Raw genomic sequence first — 22,015 nt, 5'->3', positions numbered from 1 at the left:
ACCTCGTTTTGTTTGAAAACGCAACCTTGAACAACAGTTCATCCCATTCATCAAACTTTTTATGTCTTGAGTCTTGTTGAGGTGAAACCTACCAATGGAAATAATGTCTTGTCATTTTCTTTCCTTTGCTGTATCAGATCCCTTCTGCATAGCACACATAGGCCTAATTAATGGAGCAAAGAAATGCAGGTAGCTTTTAGTTCTCGTGCTGTGGAAATAGCTTCTAGTAGCCTTGTGTAGGAATCATGTATGGTGATATATAAGAAGGAAGCAAGTTGATAGAGATCTTATCACCTGCCACAGAGGCCACTGGCTTTCTCCTTTAAGGAAGGCCTGCCTTCTTGAAGGATGGAGAGTATGGAGAATATGGGAGTATGGAGAGAAAGAGTCATGAAACGAGAACTATGAAGCAGGTCGGTAAGAGATCTTTGCTTTAGCTTCTCCCTGACCCTGAGTATCTGGGACTCCTGCTTCTGACCTTTCCTACCTGCCTACCAGGTGGGAGAGCATATGTGGTTATGCCTTTTTTGCTTGGAGCTCATCTAGGCAGGAACACATAAGGGAGGCTACTTCGTTCTGAATAACGAAACATGAGCTCTGCTTTACTGTTTATCTTTGGTGCCAAAGGCTAAGATTTAGAGAGTTTAACAATTTGGAGAGCCAGCAAAGCATACCTTCACCAAATGTCATGTACTTCAAGGTTTACAATTAAAAAGACTCAGAGGAATTACATCTCTTGCTACAACAATTAATGTGAAATTCAAATAGACTAGACTGAAGTACTTTATCAGCAGATAGAAGAGTGAAGAGTTACTGGAGAGATACTATTATCTGCAAACATTCCACTTCCAAGAAGAAAATCATCTTTGTTAGTGGTTTGTAAGGTGTCCCTCCTGGTAACCGCAACTGTAATTTAAACACAATATTATGTTTAATATTTCACAGAGCTTCTTCATATGAATTAGATATTAGTATCTTCCAGTTTATAGATGGGAAAGTCTAATCTAGAAACAAACCCTTAGGGAACTGAAATGGCGCCCTAGCTGTCAGGGCCAGAAATAAGCATGCTCCAAGCGAGGCACTCTTAAGGCTACCCTGATACTTTGGGGACTGGTGGGGTGGGCATGGAGAGAAGCCACTACCTCTCAGCTCAGCCTATGTTACCGTAATTCTCTGGTGTGCAAACACCACAGCCCCTAGGTGGACACCCAGCACTTTCCCCTGGCTGCGGTGACATCCAGCAACTCCACCAGGCTGTCATTCAGTATCATCAGTCCTTGGCTATGACTCCAAATTTGGCCTAAGAAGGGTGATTTAGGGGTATCCATGCACGGCATGAGAAAGGGAATATGAAAAACGGGTTGTAAGAAAACAAACCTTTTGAAAGTTGAAGACTAACTGGCATGGATGTCCAAGGTAAAATCAAACTTTTAAAGTCACATTTTCTGGATGGTCTTCTTTGTGCCCTTAACCATTCATTCTCCAAGAAAATGGACCTTAGGAATAGAAGAACTAAGCACATGCCTTTCTGCTCCCATGCAGCTGTGAGGATTGTTCATTGGTGGGTTTCTAATTGTTAATAAGTGGTTCTCCTCCTCCCCCTTCCTTCTCTGAGACCCATTGCTTTAAACCTGAAGCAGGGTGTGTGTCCAGCACATCTTCTGCCTTTGGCCTGAAGTGGGGTGCCCCTTCCACTGAACAGTGAGACGTTGAGCATAGAGTGTGATAATTCAGTGAAAGTCAGAAAGTAGAAGCAGCCTCAGGAAATTGCAAACTGAAAACTTGACACAGTTAAATAAGGGGAGAAAAAAAGAACAAAAATATCAGAAATATATTTTTTCTGGCATGCTTTCAGCTCAAAATGGGGCTAATTCTACCGTTTGAAAGAAGATAATTTCAGTGTTTCTTTTTTCAAGAACACGTAATTGAAGTTATTTTCCCTCTGAGAGAAGGAACCTCTTGTACATCATTGCAAGTGGACAAGAAAAATGAGAAGCTCTGGTACCTAGAGTGGTAGAGTATTCATTATCATGTAATCCTTCTGAATATCTTGGCTGCCTTTTCCCAGTGTTGTATCTGCCTGGGCGGTGCTTTTCTGGTAAGGTTCAGATTTGCACTAAGTTCCAGTAACCTAGCACTCTGTAACTAGGAAATCAACAGCAGGTAAGGACTCATGGGAGAAAAATGGCCCATGGCGAGGTCAACATCAGAGTAACCCAGAAGGCTGATGTGATGACAGATTAGGTAGCCATTTTGTAATATGGATTCTTAACACATATATTTAATTAGTTAAGTTGGTGTAACAAAGATTCAAGGAGGTGGGTGTTCTCCTAGGGGTCTTTGCTGTTTGCACCTTAGCGTAGGCTGTTTGCCATGCTTCCTTTTCTCTTTAGGAGGGACAGTTGTGCTTTCCCCACCCAAGGAAGGGTGGTGGTAGGAAAGGGTGGTTAACCTTTGTATGTTCTTGATTTCATGCCCCATGTGTAGTGAAAGTTCTGTAGGCTGCAGAAACCCTGTGACCTGCCAGCTGCTTACTCAGATTTAGAATGCTGAATGAAGTTCTAGATTGTTTCAGGGGATGCTGACAAGTGGTTTAAGTCCTCATGTAAATGGAAATCTCTATAATAATGAGGTCTCCACTTGCTCAGTGTTTCTGTTTTTATAAACTACAAAGTTGCCATAAATATGTATACCTGTGATTTCACTATAAATATCTGTAAATATCTGCATATTATGGGTACAAAAATGTGATAGAGTTAAAATCAAAGGAATCTTTGAAAACACCATTTTATGCATAAACATACCAAGGCTCAGGGAATAGAAATGATTTGATCCAAATGACTGGACAAGTTAAAGGTGGAACTAAGATTAGAGAGATAAATAGGTCTTTTGACTTAATAGGTTCTGATGTAAGAAAATACAAAACACTTCAAATACCATGAAGTGTTACATAAGTATGATGGACACCGTTATTTGTGCTATTCTTAATCTGGCAGAGTTTTTTTGCTCACCAAGCAGATTCTGTCCATATGCATTTTGTTTGCAGAAACAGTCCTTATTTTTGCACCGTCTCATCCATAACCTTTACCAGGGGCCTAGATCCAAATTTGGCTGTGGTATTCATATTAGGCCTTCCCCAGAATGATAATCAGCTGGGCCCCTAGCAAGGAAAGAACCATGGCAGAGAAGAGTCTGCTGTAGATACTTGGACATTTTCTGTGTCCTGACACTTTTGTGTCAGGAAAAAATATATATTTTTTCACATCTGAGGAAAAAATCTTCATTGTAGAAAAAGGAAAGTATAAATAAAAGGAATATAAACCACTGCCCATCACTTTCAACCATTAACCTCTGAGCATATTTCTTTCCAGTCTCCCTTCTGTAACAGTTTGAGGCAAGCCAGCCTGGTCAGTGGATGGCTCTCCTCCAGGAGTGAGCTCCTTTCTTTCTATGCCTCATATGGCTGTATCTAACTGCAAGGGAGAATGGAAAATAGTCTAGCTATGTGCTCTGAAGGAAGAGGAAACACATTTTGCTGAGGAGTTAGCAAATTTACATAGTACATATCAGAGTTCTTTTAAAGCATATTAACCATTAAATTGCTCAGAAATACCATGATGTCTGGTTGCATTTTTTTAAGTCATCATTGGCTTTGGGTTTGAGATATTTGCCAATAGGCATATTTCAGAAGCATGACTTTAGTAAAGTCAGCACACCATTTTAAATCTCCTAAAGATTATCTGTTGCCTAAAACAGTCTTGACTTTGACCACAACCCATTTCTCTAGCCTCATCCTAGCTCTGTTCTTCCTCTATTTCTTAACATTTTTGCTAATATTCATGTTCTTTCATACATACTGTTCTTGGAATATCTTTACTGTTTTTCTCTTTTTTTTTTCCTTTTCTTCTTTCTTTCCCTCTCTCTCCTTCCTTCCTTTCTCTCTCTCTTCTTCCTTCTTTTCTTTCTCTCTCTCTCCCTCTTTCTCTCTCTCTGTCTTTCTTTCTTCCTTTCTTTCATCTGGTAAAATCCAATTTATCCTTCAATATCAAACTAAGTGGTCACCTCCTTTCTGGCAGTGTTCTGTTATCTCAGAACATTGAATTCATACCTGTGTTTTTGTACTTACACTTTATGGTAATTACCTATTTTCATGTCTCTCTCTTCCTAAACTGAGTTGTCAGAGGCAGGAATCCTGAATAATTTGACTTTATAATGATAGTGCTTAGTACTTGGCATTCCCTTAGGAAAAGTATGTTAAGAGAATTGTGAAGGAATTCTCTGAAATTTATTTCTCAATAATTTCATCTGTGGGTCATGTAATGTCTTTTTTTTTTTTTCTTTTTTTGCCTTTACTAGGAGGTCCAGGCATTTCAAAGAATGCACATATTAATGATTAATATTGATACTTATAAGAATGTCTTTTTCTTAGAAAAGGCCAGAGGCTGTGATTATATTTGTTTTGTAGTGCTTTTGTTTCACTATTTAGCAGTAAGCCTCCACTCTGAAAAACATCTTTGCTTATTAGATAATACAATCAGTATTTTAAAATCCAAATGACTATAGTGATAGAGCTGGACGGCTTGGAAATAACAATATTGGAATCCAGCAAGGCATTGAAGTGGAGCCAAAACACGGCCATCTCAGCATACCTAGTCTCAGTCAGGGCTCTGCTGGCTTTCAGGGCTGGTACTGCGCACAGCATTGCTCAGTTATCTTTTCTGAGCCTCAATTTCCTCATCCATAAAATAGGATGATATATCACACAGGGCTGTTGTATAAACATTTGAGATGACATATGTGAAATCAGGCACTTTGAAATGTGTCATATAGATACAAGGAACTGTTATTATGTCACAATGAATATACTGCTGATACTATTCATATTTCTACTTCTGAAGAAATAAAAAACAAAATAATTTATCACATCCCCTGCCAGCCCTCCCTCACTCCCCACTTATAAATTTTCAATTGTGTTTTATTGCCCAGACACAATTTTAGAAGCTGCTTATTTAAAAATTATTTGGACACAATTATTAATTTTTCCTAGGATGTGTTGAGTCCTAAGCACTCCCGGGAGAGAGAAATTGAAAGGGATCTCTTCATCCCAGTGAGAAAGTGCTAAACTACTACTTACGAGACTTGAACCCTGAAGAAAGTCCTGAACTATATTTTCCTGGGTGTGAGAGACAACTGGGAAGAACTTGACTTTTTACCACTATGTATTCCACAGATGTTGAGTATTACCCACTGGAGGTGGGGGCAGTGGGGAGAGTTCTCTAGCCAAATAAGTTCCAGAAACACTGGAAGAGATGATCTCCTGGGGTCTTTATTCAGAAGGAATACCAGGAATCCAAGATCAGCAATATATGAGATTAGAATCTAAAAGAAAAGAGCCTTTCCAAACTTCAGAAACAGTATCACAAGCAAATAGGAAGGAGTATTTGTAGAATAAAAGGTATAATATACGTATTGTTTCTTAAAATCTGTGAAATACTGACAAGTTAAGTACTTTGAAATTAGGCCTCTGCTTGAAATGTAAGTGCTAAAGGTAGAATCTCAATTACTGGCTCCTATTTACAGAGGACAGACTTGGCTTTCTTGCTGCCTTTGTTTATATGAAAAGGGAAGCCAGCAGATTTTAGGTCCAAACAATAATAAATTGTGTCCATTCCCTGAGGGTTCACCCTAAGACTGGAGGCAGGAATTACGAAATTTTCTCTAATAGTTGTTGATTTAAATTAAAACAGCCACCACCATTAATATTTCATACTTTTCTAGCACTTTCTCTATGGAAAGCAATGTTTGGTTGGAAAAGAATACGTAGAATTTAGAGTCAGGTAATACCAAATTTGAGGCTCAAGTTCTCTCTTAATTGCAAACCTGCAAAAAAAAAAAATTGTAGATAATTTTCCTATCTTGTCTTCAATGTTGTCACCTGAACTGGGATAGTTCCCTCCCTCAGAGGCAGGTTGGGGGATCTAGAGTCCCTTTGTTGCCATGGCTTGAAAGTAGTTAAGCTCTATTTAGCATGAAATGCAAGCTATCTCATCTTAATTCTAACAAAGACTGTGAGGTAGCATTGCAAGCCCATTTTACAGAAGGGGGGTCTCAAGTTCAGACAGGTTCACAAGCTCACCTCTTTAAATCTGTCTCCAGCCACAATGCCACTGCCACACCATATATCCCTTCGCTATCTCTGGCCACAATAATTTTATGTTCTTATATGAATATTTCTGTAAAATTTTCTTGAAAGTTGATAGCATATATGAGCAATTTGAAGTTTAATTATACTAGCAAATCGCTCCTCCAATGCTTATATCTGCATACACTCCCCCCAATATAGTGTGCTTTATAGAACTGATGATCATTTGTGTCTGTCTTTCACCCTCACTAGACTCCAGTCCTTTCAAAGGCAAAGACTGTGTCAAATACGTCTTTGTGTTCCTCCCTGATGCTTGCAGAGGGTACACAAAATAGGCACTGTAAGAACGTGTGCATAAACTAATAAGCAAAACAAATATGAATGAGTCAAGAACTTCTTTAACCCTCACACTAACTCAATAGGGCACGCATTATTTGCGGTTTAGAGGAGGCCCTGAGATTAATGTTTAGGACAAATGAGTGAGTCTAGGATGGGCTCTTGTCCTGGCTTTATCCTAATTAACCCTGCCCGATCTTTCTGGGTGTCAATTTCTTTACCTCACAATGAGTAGGTTGAGGTAATGATCCTGCAGATGCCAGATGAAAGATAATTAGAGAGAAAAGGCCAAATAGGTACCAATCAACAATTTCACATATGTTTAGAAGGCATTTCATGCCCTAGCCATAACACAAGTAATTAATACCCTTCTTAGTTGTTGAAATGTTGCTGGTAATAATAATGAAACTTTTGTACAAGGATTTGTTCTTCACAGGATTGTCACATCCAAGAACTCATTTGGTATAGTGAAGATAACGGGTGAATGAATATGCAGCTTCAAGTCTTGTTGAACTGATTCTTGTAAACTATTCATGAAAGGAGAAACTCTTGGTCAACAATTTTAAGAGCGCATAAAGATCAAGGCAGTGCATTCCCAATGTCAGCTCTTCCCATTTGCCATGGGGAATATCATCACTGATATTTCTAAACCTTTAACAGTCTTTTTATTTTTAATACTTTGAAGATACTGGGGTGTAATATCGGAAGTGGTCAAAGTTATAATATAGGCAAAGGAAAACATAACAAATTCCCTCTTATTTACATAGCACCAGCTATTTTACATCTGGCCTCTGGTCTTTCTTCTTTCTTTACATACTTTAGATTCTTGGTTGATCACCTCAAGTGTTCTTTCACCTGACATTTGATTCCCTTGCATTGCTTTAATTCAGGCACATCCGCCTATTTAACACCAATCCAGTGTTTACTGCTGCTGATTTACCTCCTCATTTGACATCTGGTTGTTTGCAGTGCAGAGGTGGTCTGGTGGGGTGGGGCAGGGGGGTTACTCAACCTCCTTAACTGGAACACAAGGCCCTTCACTTTGTGGACCCCACGTACCCAATAATATTCATCTCTTTTCTTGTCTCAAACTTTATACATAGGAGTTCCATATGCCACCTGGCTTCTTCCTCACCTGAATGTAAAAAAACTTCAATGTTTATGGTTCCTCTCCTTTAGCTGAATAAATCCTAGTCTGTGCTGATGCCTCTCCTCTGGAATTCTTCCTCTCCGGCCACGTGGGAGTCCCCTTTGTGCTCTGATTGTGCACTTTCTACAGTTGCTTTATCTTTAATTACTAGGGTGCCTTTATCTCTTACTTGACCGTAAGCTCTGTAAGGGAAGAGACTCAGTTTCTTCATCTTTTTTTATAAATCTACAACTGGTACATAATGACTGCTTAGCAACTGTTGAATGAAATAGAGTCCTATTCTTTGTAAACATGGATTTCTAAGCCTGATACATGGCTCATCTATATAAGGCAAGTGAGTAAAGTAGTGCCCGCGAGGTCAGACACTGAGTAGCTGATAAAACCAATTCTAAACCCAGGCCTCCTAATAGCCCCGTCCAGTGCTTTTTCCTCTACAGTGCAAACACTACCTGATTGCCTTGGTTGATGTCTAGGTTGCACTTAAAGGACTCTGTGTTTTCTGCCTTTCAGAGTGGACAAACAGGATCCATGGGGCCTCCGGCTGTCCCCTCCTCATTCCGCCCTGAAGATGAGCTCGAGCATCTGACCAAGAAGATGCTGTATGACATGGAAAATCCACCCGCTGATGAATACTTTGGTGAGTGGGGTCTAGGGCTGAGTTCTGAAGTAAAGGTTCTGTTCTGTTTTCCTTAATTAGTAATTAGGAATAGTACTGGCTCCACTGGTAAAAGCTTTGAGTCTGGATGCGTTGGAGTTGGTATGCATGTACACACACACCTGAGTGTTCTGGAAATTGCTTTGTGAGACTGCCGTAAATATGATGTCTGTTTAGCTTGGACTAAAATTTCAGGGGTAATGCAGAGTTTCTTGAATCTAAATTTGATTTTAAAAGTTAATTTTTGACAATTTATTAGCTTCTTATTAGGCAGAAATAGGGTTTCTGTGTGTGTTCAGGTCTCTCACTGACCTAAATGTTCATTTACAAAATGTGGAATTGGGTAGTATCTAAACTTTGTGCTTTCAGTCCTTTCCCTATTTAAGAAAAGTTGTTCCCTTTGTATTTTTTTTAACTTCTCTCTCCAAACCTATGAATAATTATCAATGGTTAATCCATCCAGTCCATTTGTGTAATGTGAATTTATGAATTATACGCCAAGTATGAGGTGTTAAAGATACATAACCTATCCTCAGGGAGGTTGGAATTATTTAGAAAAGATAAGAAAAACAAACAATTGCTAATCTAGGTAGAAAGTTATGAGGCATAAGAGAGGCTTAGGTCAAATATTACAAAATGTAAAAGCTCTATTCATCGAGAACATCGGGAATGCTTTTGAGAAGAATTGGTGGTTCTTGAACCTGGACTCAAAGCAATGCCTTTCAGATTTTCTGTTTTCTCCCTAATCTGTTGGAGACCAATATTTCCATAGAGTACAATTAAAATTAGTTACTAAGAAAATGAAATAAACAGAATACAAAATGGAAGAATGAGTTTTACCATTATTAGATTTAACAGGAATAAATTACTCTATTAAATTGCTATCATATTTTCTAAATACTGTCTGTACTTGTCTCATCGCAGAGTGTCTTAGTCAGATAGGAATCTGTAGATCATTCTGAGTAGCACTGCTTTTCAGGCATCTGGAGAGAGGATATTACATTTGGGGAGCAGTGGAAGCAAAGGCATAGAGGTGGAAAAATTGCACGGGACTTCTACTTCTTCATATACTTCCTATTTTCCTGTCTTCCCACTTGCTTCCTATTTGGGAATATGTAATGACAGGTAAACTGAGGGCACAAAGCCACATCATAAATGCACTGGGTTAAAATATGAAAAACGTGACATTTCTTTGTATGCAGGAGACAGTGTAGCTTAGCTAAAAGAGCACAGTAGTGGGGATAAAGAGTTCTGGTTCTGGTTCCTTTTCTGCCTTTTACCAGCTAAGCAATATTGGCCTGTTCCTCAACTGCCTCAACCCCATTTCCCACCTTGGTGAATCATAGGTGTGAAGCAAATGTGCTTTAGCATTTCTTTCATAGTAAGTTCTCTGTAGAAACAGCATTAATGCAGAGAAGTACATAAAGCTAAAAGTTAAATGTAAGTTGATATAGATTAGCACAAATGCATAGAGAATAGTTTAAAAAAGTCTCTACTTATGTTAAAATATACTAAAAGTATATCACGCTCTTGTCATTGACATGGGAGAAGGGCTTATATTGGAGCCTAAGGTAACTTTTTTAAAAAGCTTATTAATAGTGAAAAATAAGGCCTCTGTATTAAGGTATACCAAGCACAAAAACTAACATACCAAATATATATGCTTCAATTTTCACAGCAACAAAATAGATAGCAATAAAAAACATTGAACATAGGTAGTAACTGTGTTAATGAGTATATATTAATCGCTCTGGGAGATCAATTAAATATTATCTTTGCCTTCAAGAACTGTCCTAGCTCTACTACTCACTAGCTTAGACAACTTGAACAAATTGCTTGTTCTCTACGTCTTTTTGTTTTGCTTTATCTGTAATGTGGAAATAATGCCTAGTTTATACTTTTATTTATTTTTATTTTTTATTTTTTGCTTTATAACAAATTTAATCAGTTATACATATACATATGTTCCCATATCCCCTCCCTTTTGCGTCTCCCTCCCACCCTCCCTATCCCACCCCTCCAGGCGGTCACAAAGCACCGAGCTGATCTCCCTGTGCTATGCGGCTGCTTCCCACTAGCTATCTACCTTACGTTTGTTAATGTATATATGTGCATGCCTCTCTTTCACTTTGTCACAGCTTACCCTTCCCCCTCCCCATATCCTCAAGTCCATTCTCTAGTAGGTCTCTGTCTTTATTCCTGTCTTACCCCTATGTTCTTCATGACATTTTTTTTTCTTAAATTCCATATATATGTGTCAGCATACAGTATTTGTCTTTCTCTTTCTGACTTACTTCACTCTGTATGACAGACTCTAGGTCCATCCACCTCACCACAAATAGCTCAATTTCATATCTTTTTATGGCTGAGTAATATTCCATTGTATATATGTGCCACATCTTCTTTACCCATTCATCCGATGATGGACACTTAGGTTGTTTCCATCTCCGGGCTATTGTAAATAGGGCTGCTATGAACATTTTGGTACATGTCTCTTTTTGAATTATGGTTTTCTCAGGGTATATGCCCAGTAGTGGGATTGCTGGGTCATATGGTAGTTCTATTTTTAGTTTTTTAAGGAACCTCCATACCGTTCTCCATAGTGGCTGTACCAATTCACATTCCCACCAGCAGTGCAAGAGTGTTCCCTTTTTTCCACACCCTCTCCAGCATTTATTGTTTCTAGATTTTTTGATGATGGCCATTCTGACTGGTGTGAGATGATATCTCATTGTAGTTTTGATTTGCATTTCTCTAATGAGTAAAGATGTTGAGCATCCTTTCATGTGTTTGTTGGCAGTCTGTATATCTTCTGTGGAGAAATGTCTATTTAGGTCTTCTGCCCATTTTTGGATTGGGTTGTTTGTTTTTTTGTTATTGAGCTGCATGAGCTGCTTATAAATTTTGGAGATTAATCCTTTGTCAGTTGCTTCATTTGCAAATATTTTCTCCCATTCTGAGGGTTGTCTTTTGGTCTTGTTTATGGTTTCCTTTGCTGTGCAAAAGCTTTGAAGTTTCATTAGGTCCCATGTGTTTATTTTTGTCTTTATTTCCATTTCTCTAGGAGGTGGGTCAAAAAGGATCTTGCTGTGATTTATGTCATAGTGTTCTGCCTATGTTTTCCTCTAAGAGTTTGATAGTGTCTGGCCTTACATTTAGGTCTTTAATCCATTTTGAGCTTATTTTTGTGTATGGTGTTAGGGAGTGATCTAATCTCATACTTTTACATGTCCCTATCCAGTTTTCCCAGCACCACTTATTGAAGAGACTGTCCTTTCTCCACTGTACATTCCTGCCTCCTTTATCAAAGATAAGGTGACCACATGTCCGTTGGTTTATCTCTGGGCTTTCTATCCTGTTCCATTGATCTATCTTTCTGTTTTTGTGCCAGTACCATACTGTCTTGATTACTGTAGCTTTGTAGTATAGTCTGAAGTCAGGGAGCCTGATTCCTCCAGCTCCATTTTTCGTTCTCCAGATTGCTTTGGCTATTCGGGGTCTTTTGTGTTTCCATACAAATTGTGAAATTTTTTGTTCTAGTTCTGTGAAAAATGCCAGTGGTAGTTTGATAGGGATTGCACTGAATCTGTAGATTGCTTTGGGTAGTAGAGTCATTTTCACAATGTTGATTCTTCCAATACAAGAACATGGTACATCTCTCCATCTATTTGTATCATCTTTAATTTCTTTCATCAGTGTCTTATAATTTTCTGCATACAGGTCTTTTGTCTCCTTAGGTAGGTTTATTCCTAGATATTTTATTCTTTTTGTTGCAATGGTAAATGGGAGTGTTTCCTTGATTTCACTTTCAGATTTTTCATCATTAGTATATAGGAATGCCAGAGATTTCTGTGCATTAATTTTGTATCCTGCAACTTTACCAAATTCATTGATTAGCTCTAGTAGTTTTCTGGTAGCATCTTTAGGATTCTCTATGTATAGTATCATGTCATCTGCAAAAAGTGACAGCTTTACTTCTTCTTTTCCGATTTGGATTCCTTTTATTTCCTTTTCTTCTCTGACTGCTGTGGCTAAAACTTCCAAAACTATGTTGAATAAGAGTGGTGAGAGTGGGCAACCTTGTCTTGTTCCTGATCTTAGTGGAAATGGTTTCAGTTTTTCACCATTGAGGACGATGCTGGCTGTGGGTTTGTCATATATGGCCTTTATTATGTTGAGGAAAGTTCCCTCTATGCCTACTTTTTGCAGGGTTTTTTATCATAAATGGGTGTTGAATTTTGTCGAAAGCTTTCTCTGCATCTATTGAGATGATCATATGGTTTTTCTCCTTCAATTTGTTAATATGGTGTATCACGTTGATTGATTTGCGTATATTGAAGAATCCTTGCATTCCTGGAATAAACCCCACTTGATCATGGTGTATGATCCTTTTAATGTGCTGTTGGATTCTGTTTGCTAGTATTTTGTTGAGGATTTTTGCATCTATGTTCATCAGTGATATTAGCCTGTAGTTTTCTTTCTTTGTGACATCCTTGTCTGGTTTTGGTATCAAGGTGATGGTGGCCTCGTAGAATGAGTTTGGGAGTGCTCCTCCCTCTGCTATATTTTGGAAGAGTTTCAGAAGGATAGGTGTTAGCTCTTCTCTAAATGCTTGATAGAATTCGCCTGTGAAGCCATCTGGTCCTGGGCTTTTGTTTGTTGGAAGATTTTTTATCACAGTTTCAATTTCAGTGCTTGTGATTGGTCTGTTCATATGTTCTGTTTCTTCCTGATTCAGTCTTGGCAGGTTGTGCATTTCTAAGAATTTGTCCATTTCTTCCAGGTTGTCCATTTTATTGGCATAGAGTTTCTTGTAGTAATGTCTCATGATCTTTTGTATTTCTGCAGTGTCAGTTGTTACTTCTCCTTTTTCATTTCTAATTCTATTGATTTGAGTCTTCTCCCTTTTTTTCTTGATGAGTCTGGCTAATGGTTTCTCAATTTTGTTTATCTTCTCAAAGAACCAGCTTTTAGTTTTATTGATCTTTGCTATCGTTTCCTTCATTTCTTTTTCATTTATTTCTGATCTGATTTTTATGATTTCTTTCCTTCTGCTAACTTTGGGATGTTTTTGTTCTTCTTTCTCTAATTGCTTTAGGTGCAAGGTTAGGTTGTTCGAGATGTTTCCTGTTTCTTAAGGTGGGATTGTATTGCTATAAACTTCCCTCTTAGAACTGCTTTTGCTGCATCCCATAGGTTTTGGGTCGTCGTGTCTCCATTGTCATTTGTTTCTAGGTATTTTTTAATTTCCTCTTTGATTTCTTCAGTGATCACTTCGTTATTAAGTAGTGTATTGTTTAGCCTCCATGTGTTTGTATTTTTTACAGCTCTTTTCCTGTAATTGATATCTAGCCTCATAGCATTGTGGTCGGAAAAGATACTTGATACAATTTCAATTTTCTTAAATTTACCAAGGCTTGATTTGTGACCCAAGATATGATCTATCCTGGAGAATGTTCCATGAGCACTTGAGAAAAATGTGTATGCTGTTGTTTTTGGATGGAATGTCCTATAAATATCAATTAAGTCCATCTTGTTTAATGTATCATTTAAAGCTTGTGTTTCCTTATTTATTTTCATTTTGGATGATCTGTCCATTGGTGAAAGTGGGGTGTTAAAGTCCCCTACTATGATTGTGTTACTGTCGATTTCTCCTTTTATGGCTGTTAGTATTTGCCTTATGTATTGAGGTGCTCCTATGTTGGGTGCATAAATATTTACAATTGTTATATCTTCTTCTTGGATCGATCCCTTGATCATTATGTAGTGTCCTTCTTTGTCTCTTCTAGTAGTCTTTATTTTAAAGTCTATTTTGTCTGATATGAGAATTGCTACTCCAGCTTTCTTTTGATTTCCATTTGCATGGAATATCTTTTTCCATCCCCTTACTTTCAATCTGTATGTGTCTCTAGGTCTGAAGTGGGTCTCTTGTAGACAGCATATATATGGGTCTTGTTTTTGTATCCATTCAGCCACTCTGTGTCTTTTGGTGGGAGCATTTAGTCCATTTACATTTAAGGTAATTATCGATATGTATGTTCCTATTCCCATTTTCTTAATTGTTTTGGGTTCGTTATTGTAGGTCTTTTCCTTCTGTTGTGTTTCTTGCCTAGAGAAGTTCCTTTAGCATTTGTTGTAAAGCAGCTTTGGTGGTGCTGAACTCTCTCAGCTTTTGCTTGTCTGTAAACGTTTTAATTTCTCCATCAAATCTGAATGAGATCCTTGCTGGGTAGAGTAATCTTGGTTGCAGGTTTTTCTCCTTCATCACTTTAATTATGTCCTGCCACTCCCTTCTGGCTTATAGAGTTTCTGCTGAGAGATCAGCTGTTATCCTGATGGGGATTCCCTTGTGTGTTATTTGTTGTTTTTGCCTTGCTGCTTTTAATATGATTTCTTTGTGTTTAATTTTTGACAGTTTGATTAATATGTGTCTTGGTGTATTTCTCCTTGGATTTATTCTGTATGGGACTCTCTGTGCCTCCTGGACTTGATTAACTATTTCCTTTCCCATATTAGGGAAGTTTTCAACTATAATCTCTTCAAATATTTTCTCAGTCCCTTTCTTTTTCTCTTCTTCTTCTGGAACCCCTATAATTCGAATGTTGGTGCGTTTAATGTTGTCCCAGAGGTCTCTGAGACTGTCCTCTGTTCTTTTCATTCTTTTTTCTTTATTTTGCTCTGCAGCAGTTATTTCCACTATTTTATCTTCCACCTCACTTATCCGTTCTTCTGCCTCAGTTATTCTGCTATTGATCCCATCTAGAGTATTTTTTATTTCATTTATTGTGTTTTTAATTGATGCTTGATTCATCTTTAGTTCTTCTAGGTCCTTGTTAACTGTTTCTTGCATTTTGTCTATTCTATTTCCAAGATTTTGGATCTTGGAAATAGAATCTTGGATCATCTTTACCATCATTATTCTGAATTCTTTTTCAGGTAGACTGCCTATCACCTCTTCATTTGTTAGGTCAGGTGGGTTTTTATCTTGCTCCTTCTCCTGCTGTGTGTTTTTCTGTCTTCTCATTTTGCTTATCTTACTGTGTTTGGGGTCTCCTTTTTGCAGGCTGCAGGTTCGTAGTTCCTGTTGTTTTTGGTGTCTGTCCCCAGTGGCTAAGGTTGGTTTAGTGGGTTGCGTAGGCTTCCTGGTGGAGGGGACTAGTGCCTGTGTTCTGGTGGATGAGGCTGGATCTTGTCTTTCTGGTGGGCAGGTCCACGTCTGGTGGTGTGTTTTGGGGTGTCTGTGGACTTTTTATGATTTTAGGCCACCTCTCTGCTAATGGGTGGCGTTGTGTTCCTGTCTTGCTAGTTGTTTGGCATAGGGTGTCCAGCACTGTAGCTTGTTGGTCGTTGAGTGAAGCTGGGTGCTGGTGTTGAGATGGAGATCTCTGGAAGATTTTCGCCGTTTGATATTATGTGGAGCTGGGAGGTCTCTTGTGGACCAGTGTCCTGAAGTTGGCTCTCGCACCTCAGAGGCACAGCACTGACTCCTGGCTCCTCAATTTGGGATGATTTGTTGTCTATTCATGTATTCCACAGATGCAGGGTACATCAAGTTGATTGTGGAGCTTTAATCCGCTGCTTCTGAGGCTGCTGGGAGAGGTTTCCCTTTCTCTTCTTTGTTCTCACAGCTCCTGGGTCTCAGCTTTGGATTTGGCCCCGCCTCTGCGTGTAGGTCGCCGGAGGGCGTCTGTTCTTCGCTCAGACAGGACAGGGTTAAAGGAGCAGCCTCTTCGGGGACTCTGGCTCACTCAGGCCGGGCGGGAGGGAGGGGCACGGAGTGCGGGGCGAGCCTGCAGCAGCAGAGGTCGGCGTGACGTTGCACCAGCCCGAGGCGCGCCGTGCGTTCTCCCAGGGAAGCCGCCCCTGGATCCCGGGACCCCGGCAGTGGCGGGCTGCACAGGCTCCCGGAAGGGCGGTGTGGACAGTGACCTGCGCTCGCACACAGGCTTCTTGGCGGCGGCAGCAGCAGCCCCAGCGTCCCACGCCCGTCACTGGGCTCCGCGCTTTCAGTCGCGACTCGCGCCCGTCTGTGGAGCCCCTTTAAGCAGCGCTCTTAATCCCCTCTCCTCGCGCACCAGGAAACCAAGAGGGAAGAAAAAGTCTCTTGCCTCTTCGGCAGCTCCAGAGTTTTCCCGGACTCCCTCCCGGCTAGCTGTGGCACATTAGCCCCCTTCAGGCTGAGTTCTCGCCGCCAGCCCCAGTCCTCTCCCTGCGCTCTGACCGAAGCCCGAGCCTCAGCTTCCAGCGCCGCCCGCCCCGGCGGGCGAGCAGACAAGCCTCTCGGGCTGGTGAGTGCCGCTCGGCACCGATCCTCTGTGCGGGAATCTCTCCGCTTTGCCCTACCCAGGTATGTGGGGAGTTTCTTGCCTTTTGGGAGGTCTGGGGTCTTCTGCCAGCGTTCAGTAGGTGTTCTGTAGGAGTTGTTCCACGTGTAGCTGTATTTCTGGTGTATCCGTGGGGAGGAAGGTGATCTCCGCGTCTTACTCTTCCGCCATCTTACCCGGAAGTCCTATACTTTTATTGTGAGCACTGAATGAAATATTTATAGAAAGCACTTAGCCAAGTTCTTGGCATGTAGAATATGCTCAATAATCAAAGTTATCCCATGCTTTACTAAAGAAAACAAGATATGCCCATTAAAAAGCCATTAATAATATGTGATTTAAACTGAAGTTCCTAGCAAAAATAGAACATATGTCACCAATTGGTAAATAATCATTGCCAAATGAGTATTACAAACCATGAGAGAGAATGTGGAATAATGATAAGTTTTATTGAGTGCTTACAATATGGCAGCACTGTTATACAGTATGTACTTTATTAAGAATTAACTCATTTAATCCTTACAGAAAAAAATATAACCCTGTGAAGTAAATGCTATTATTATTTCCAGATTAGGAAATCAGGGCACAGAAATGTTAAGTAATCTGCCCAATACCAACAGCTAATAAGTTGCAGGACTGGATTAGAATCCAAACTCCAGGTCTATACTTTTTTTTTTCTTCTAAAACTTTTTCCACAGCTTTATTGAAGTAAACAAAGTCACATAATTAATGTATACAATTTGGTGGGTTTGGATGTATGTGTACGCTTATATTTGCCATCACCACAACCAAGGTAATAAACATATCCTTCACTTCCAAAGTTTAGTCTGGATATTTAGGAAGGGTTTTATGGAGGAGATCAGCTTTGGACAGATGGAAAATAAGAGAAGGGCATTCTCTTCTAAGTAGATAGAATGAATAAAATATAAATTGAGGCCAAGATTTTTTAAGGAAAATTACTTTATATGGCAGATATCCACCAAGGGCCTATTATGTGCAGGCTACTGTGCTAGGTAGGTGTTGGAGACATGTGGAGCTAGGGAGACGTGGGTCTTACCTTTAAAGGAGTTTATAGTCTTAAGAGAGGATGTGTACAACGTTGTGGTGTTTAATCCTAATACGAGGCAGAAAGCGACCAGTAACTTATTGGAAGTTCAGCCAAAGTACTTTGAGAACTGAGAAGAAAGGAGAGAGAACATTGTGAGGCAGGAATGGAAAAGTGTTTGTGGAGTGGATAGCCTTTGGGTTGTTTTTTAAACTACGGTAATAGAGATTTGGAAGTGTGATGATAGTAGAGAAGTGATGTCATTTCTGAGGAGTAGAATTTTAACATAATAGGCAATAAAATCATTGGAGTGAGGTACCCATGTGGGACGGAACAAATTTTGGGAAATAAGGTAGGAGAGGTAGGCTGGGACCAATGGCCTAAAGACTAAGCACTTTATCTTATACAATGAATGCTGCACGTTGAGATCAAAGGTTATGGGAACTGTTTGATGAAATGTGGTTAAGAATGTGGGTTCCAAAGCCAGATTGCTTTGGTTTGAATGCCAGCTCTACCTCTCACTGGCTAGATAAAAGCAGGAAGCAAAGGATGGGTTAACAGAACTATGGTTTACTGTTCTACTCAAACATTAAACATTTCCCGAACATGTTTTCCATGCCCGCTGCTGTGTGCAAGGGACACCAAGCAGAGTCTCTGCCCTCAGGGGATTCACAAGTTCTGGGAAGGACAGGAGAGAGGCAGGCATGTAAGGAATGTCAGTGCAGCAAGGGGTGCAGCACTGTGTTGGGTCTGCCTGAGACACTAGGTGAGCATAGAAGACAGAGTTAAGTCTGAAGATGAGAGAAGGAAGGCTACATGATAATGTGTTTGCAGCAGAAGGGCCTGACCCAAGGGAGATGAAGAAGAGTCATCTCTTGTTCTCTATCAGAATTTTACCTGAGTTCCATTCTGGGCTGGAAATAGCATTGCTAATCACCACCTTAAAAGAACTTTTCACTCTTGTGTTAACATGCCCAGCCCCAACTCAACCCCCTCACTTTTTCTATCACTTTGCCTATTTAATGCTGGAATTTTCATTGACACTATAGCTGATTTGCTGAAGGTCATTAAATGCTTTCATGTCAAAGATCTCCTACTAGATTATGAGCTGCACCAGTGAGTGAGAGGGAACAAAATGTAAATAAATGGTGTCAATGGAATAGATTCCCCTGTGGTCATGTTCATTTTTTTCTGTGCAGCCCCTATTTTCTTTTTCCTTGAGTGGAATAATTCATAAATATATTTGTTTTTTGTTTTGTTTTTCATTATGGAATTTCCCATTACTCTTAGCAGTTTTTCTTTGTTTGAAGAACTATAATTATGGCATGCTTTAAAGTAGGGGAGAAATATCAAATTATCACCTCACAGGTGACTTAAGTCAAAGGAGAAAAGATACCTTCACAAATAGAGAGTTTGGAAACTTTCTTAAGCCAAGTGATGAAACTTAACATCACCAATAATGGGACAAAATGACATGTGCCAGCTGATATGATGTAGTAGAAAGTACACAGCATCACCTGTGTAACATAGTCTTGCTGAAATATTTAACCTGAAATCCAACCATTAGGAAGTAGACAAATCCAAATGATGTGCCATTTTTCAAGACAATTGTCCTGAATTCTTTAAAAACGTCAAGATTAAAGAAAATGAAAAAAGACATGCCATTCAAATGCAAGGCATGCATCTTGATTGAATCTGGATCAAAAAAACAAAGTATTGGGGCTTCCCTGGTGGCACAGTGGTTGAGAGTCCGCCTGCCGATGCAGGGGACACGGGTTCGTGCCCCGGTCCAGGAAGATCCCACATGCCGCGGAGCAGCTGGGCCCGTGAGCCATGGCCGCTGAGCCTGCGCGCCCGGTGCCTGTGCTCCACAACGGGAGAGGCCACAACAGTGAGAGGCCCGTGTACCACAAAAAACAAAAAGAAAAACAAACAAAAAAAACCCCAAAATATTTAGGGCAAGTTTAGAGAAATTTAAATATGAACTATATATTAGATAATACATCAATGTTAATTTTGTGGGTATGGTAATGGCATTGTGGTTATATAAGATAATATCCTTGTTTTTAGGAGCAAAATGTTGAAGTATTTAGGGTAAAGTGTCATTATGTCAGCAACTTATTTGAAACAAGATAGATAGATGTAGAGATATTATGAGGAGGGCAGAATCACTTCAGATTATAACAATGAGAGATACTATAACTGCACAGCTACGAAGGATACCCTTTCTCCCCCCAGGAGTATTGAAGCCTATCACAAATGAATTATCTTTTATTTTTGTATGTGCCACACGGCATACGGGATCTTAGTCCTCCAACCAAGGATCGAACCTGTGCCCCCTGCAGTGGAAGCACCAAGCCCTAACCACTGGACCGCCAGGAAAGTCCCACAAATGAATCATCTTAACACTCCCTTCTTGGGCGGGAGAAGTAGAGAGTCATTCCTATATCTTGTAAACTTGACTGTTTTAAAATTTCCCTTTCTTGTTTATCTGTTTGTTTATTTTCTAATGGACACATACCCTTTCTATTGTTGGTGAGATGATAACGATTGTGGTGGAAATGATGAAAGCTATATTTACTTAAAGCTCTACAAGTTTAAAAGCCCACTCCCAGTCATGGTCTGACTCATATATCTGGCCATGAAGTTTTCATTTCTCTGATGAGGAAACAGAGATTCAGAGAGACTCGATGAGTTGTTCAAGTCACACAGCTATAAGTTTTAGGATTTTGACTTATTCTTCAGATCGCAAGTCCATTCTGATTCATTACCGTTACAAAAAGGCATAAGCTGTTCCTGTAGGTAGCTATTCCTGCCTCATGTCATCCTTTACCTCCTGAACTCATGATCTTTAAGTAAGAGACCAACTGTTCCGAGGGCGTCTGTAGCCCAGACTTCAGTGTCACTGGCAATATACTTTGACTATCTTTAACTCCTGAATTAACTGATGTGACACTAAGCATAGGCTTTCTGCCATGGCTCAGATACATACTATAGGGAGATAACCCATCTAATTCCTCTCTATCAGCCATGTTAGCTGACTGTTGACCTTAAGGGAAAGCAAATCACTAAAAATCACTAAGAGCTATAGTGATTGTTTCCTCAAGTCATTTCTTGATAAAATATTACAAGCTGGAACCTTCAATTGAGTCTGAGCTGATTTTTTTAAATGATTTCTTCTGAAAATGTGCTAGTTTTAGTGCTTCCATGCCCTTCCTTTTACATCTTCATCAAAAATTATATCTGTGGCATTACAGTATTAGCTAAATGCCATAGCAGATGAATCATAGTAGAGCAGTATGATAAGTCCAGATCTTTGAAGGGAAGATAGCCTCTCATGTTCTGAACATTTTTCATCTACTTGGACTTGAATTTTGGCTGTAGCAGATTCCTAAGTGTCTTTCCATTAGCAAGGGTGTACTTGAGTGGGCCTAGAATGCTGTGCTATAGGGGGAAGAGAGGAAATATAGAAGAAAGTTGAAGGTAAGGAGAAATTCTCATCTAATTCAGTTAACCAGGCAGTAGATCTTTAGTTCACATCATTTGCAAGACTACAGGCCTTGGTTCAAGTGCTTGCATCTTGGAGCAACCTGTTTCCCTGGGCAACTAGAAAACTATGTTTCTACTAGAGGAGATTCTCAGTGACAGGGGTAGATACATAGAAAGAACAGGGGGTGATGAACTATAAATTACTATAATTTAGGGTAAAGTTCAGAACTTAAAATAGGAGAGGGAGGATTTTTAAATTAGCTATTAAAATTAATGGGGGAGAAAGTTTTCGTTGCTAGAAAATTAGGGAGCTTACAGGGCTAGTGGCCAGCATTTGGAGCTTATATTTTTCAGATAGTTTTGAGGGAGAAATGTAAAGGAAAGTTGAGTTTGTCTCTAGATATCCTTGAGCCATGTCTGTGAATTTATGCAGGTGTTCTCCATGTTGGTTGGTATACCTAGAGCCTCTAAGTTTTGTGTTTTCATTCATTTTGAAAGAGAAAGCATGTTTGTAGGTGAGAAGTTCCATGTCTCAGTCTGTGGCCATGGCATGATTCTCTCCAAAATAATGGTGTTCTGGCTGTACAGACCCTAAGGCAGAAGGCAACAATCTTGGAATGCAGTGTCTCTGGAAATGAACAATGTTATATATCTGAGGATGGACTAAAAATATCTACCAGCTTATTTTTAAGCAGGAAGCTGTAATTATCTTGGCGGTGTTTACATGGTGTTGTCTTAGTCCTTCTTCCAAAAAAAAAACTAAAGTGTGTGAGTCTTAATATTGTTTAGCGAGCCATTTGAAGAATCCCTATGCCTTTAGAGCAGCACTAGGTAAATTCTCTTCACAGAACTTGGCATTTATCTAAGAATTTTT

The 22,015-nt window shown here is 39.6% G+C and overlaps 1 protein-coding gene across 2 annotated transcripts in view; it reads left to right on the top strand.

The window, feature by feature from the left end:
• The window catches only part of LPP (LIM domain containing preferred translocation partner in lipoma), a gene marked incomplete at its 5' end in the record, with an annotated part of 466,507 nt that overhangs the window by 290,164 nt on the left and 154,328 nt on the right, over positions 1-22,015 (top strand). For both annotated transcript variants that reach the window (XM_079704195.1, XM_079704194.1), the window contains one exon: positions 8,139-8,265. In XM_079704195.1, the coding sequence (XP_079560321.1) occupies positions 8,139-8,265 (127 nt within the window). The remainder of the gene's footprint in view (positions 1-8,138; positions 8,266-22,015) is intronic.

The sequence above is a fragment of the Hyperoodon ampullatus genome, assembly GCF_949752795.1.
Source record: "Hyperoodon ampullatus genome assembly, chromosome: 5".
In the NCBI taxonomy this organism is placed as follows: domain Eukaryota; kingdom Metazoa; phylum Chordata; class Mammalia; order Artiodactyla; family Ziphiidae; genus Hyperoodon; species Hyperoodon ampullatus.
Note: the sequence above shows the minus strand (reverse complement) of the source record. Positions and strands in the feature narration are given on the sequence as shown.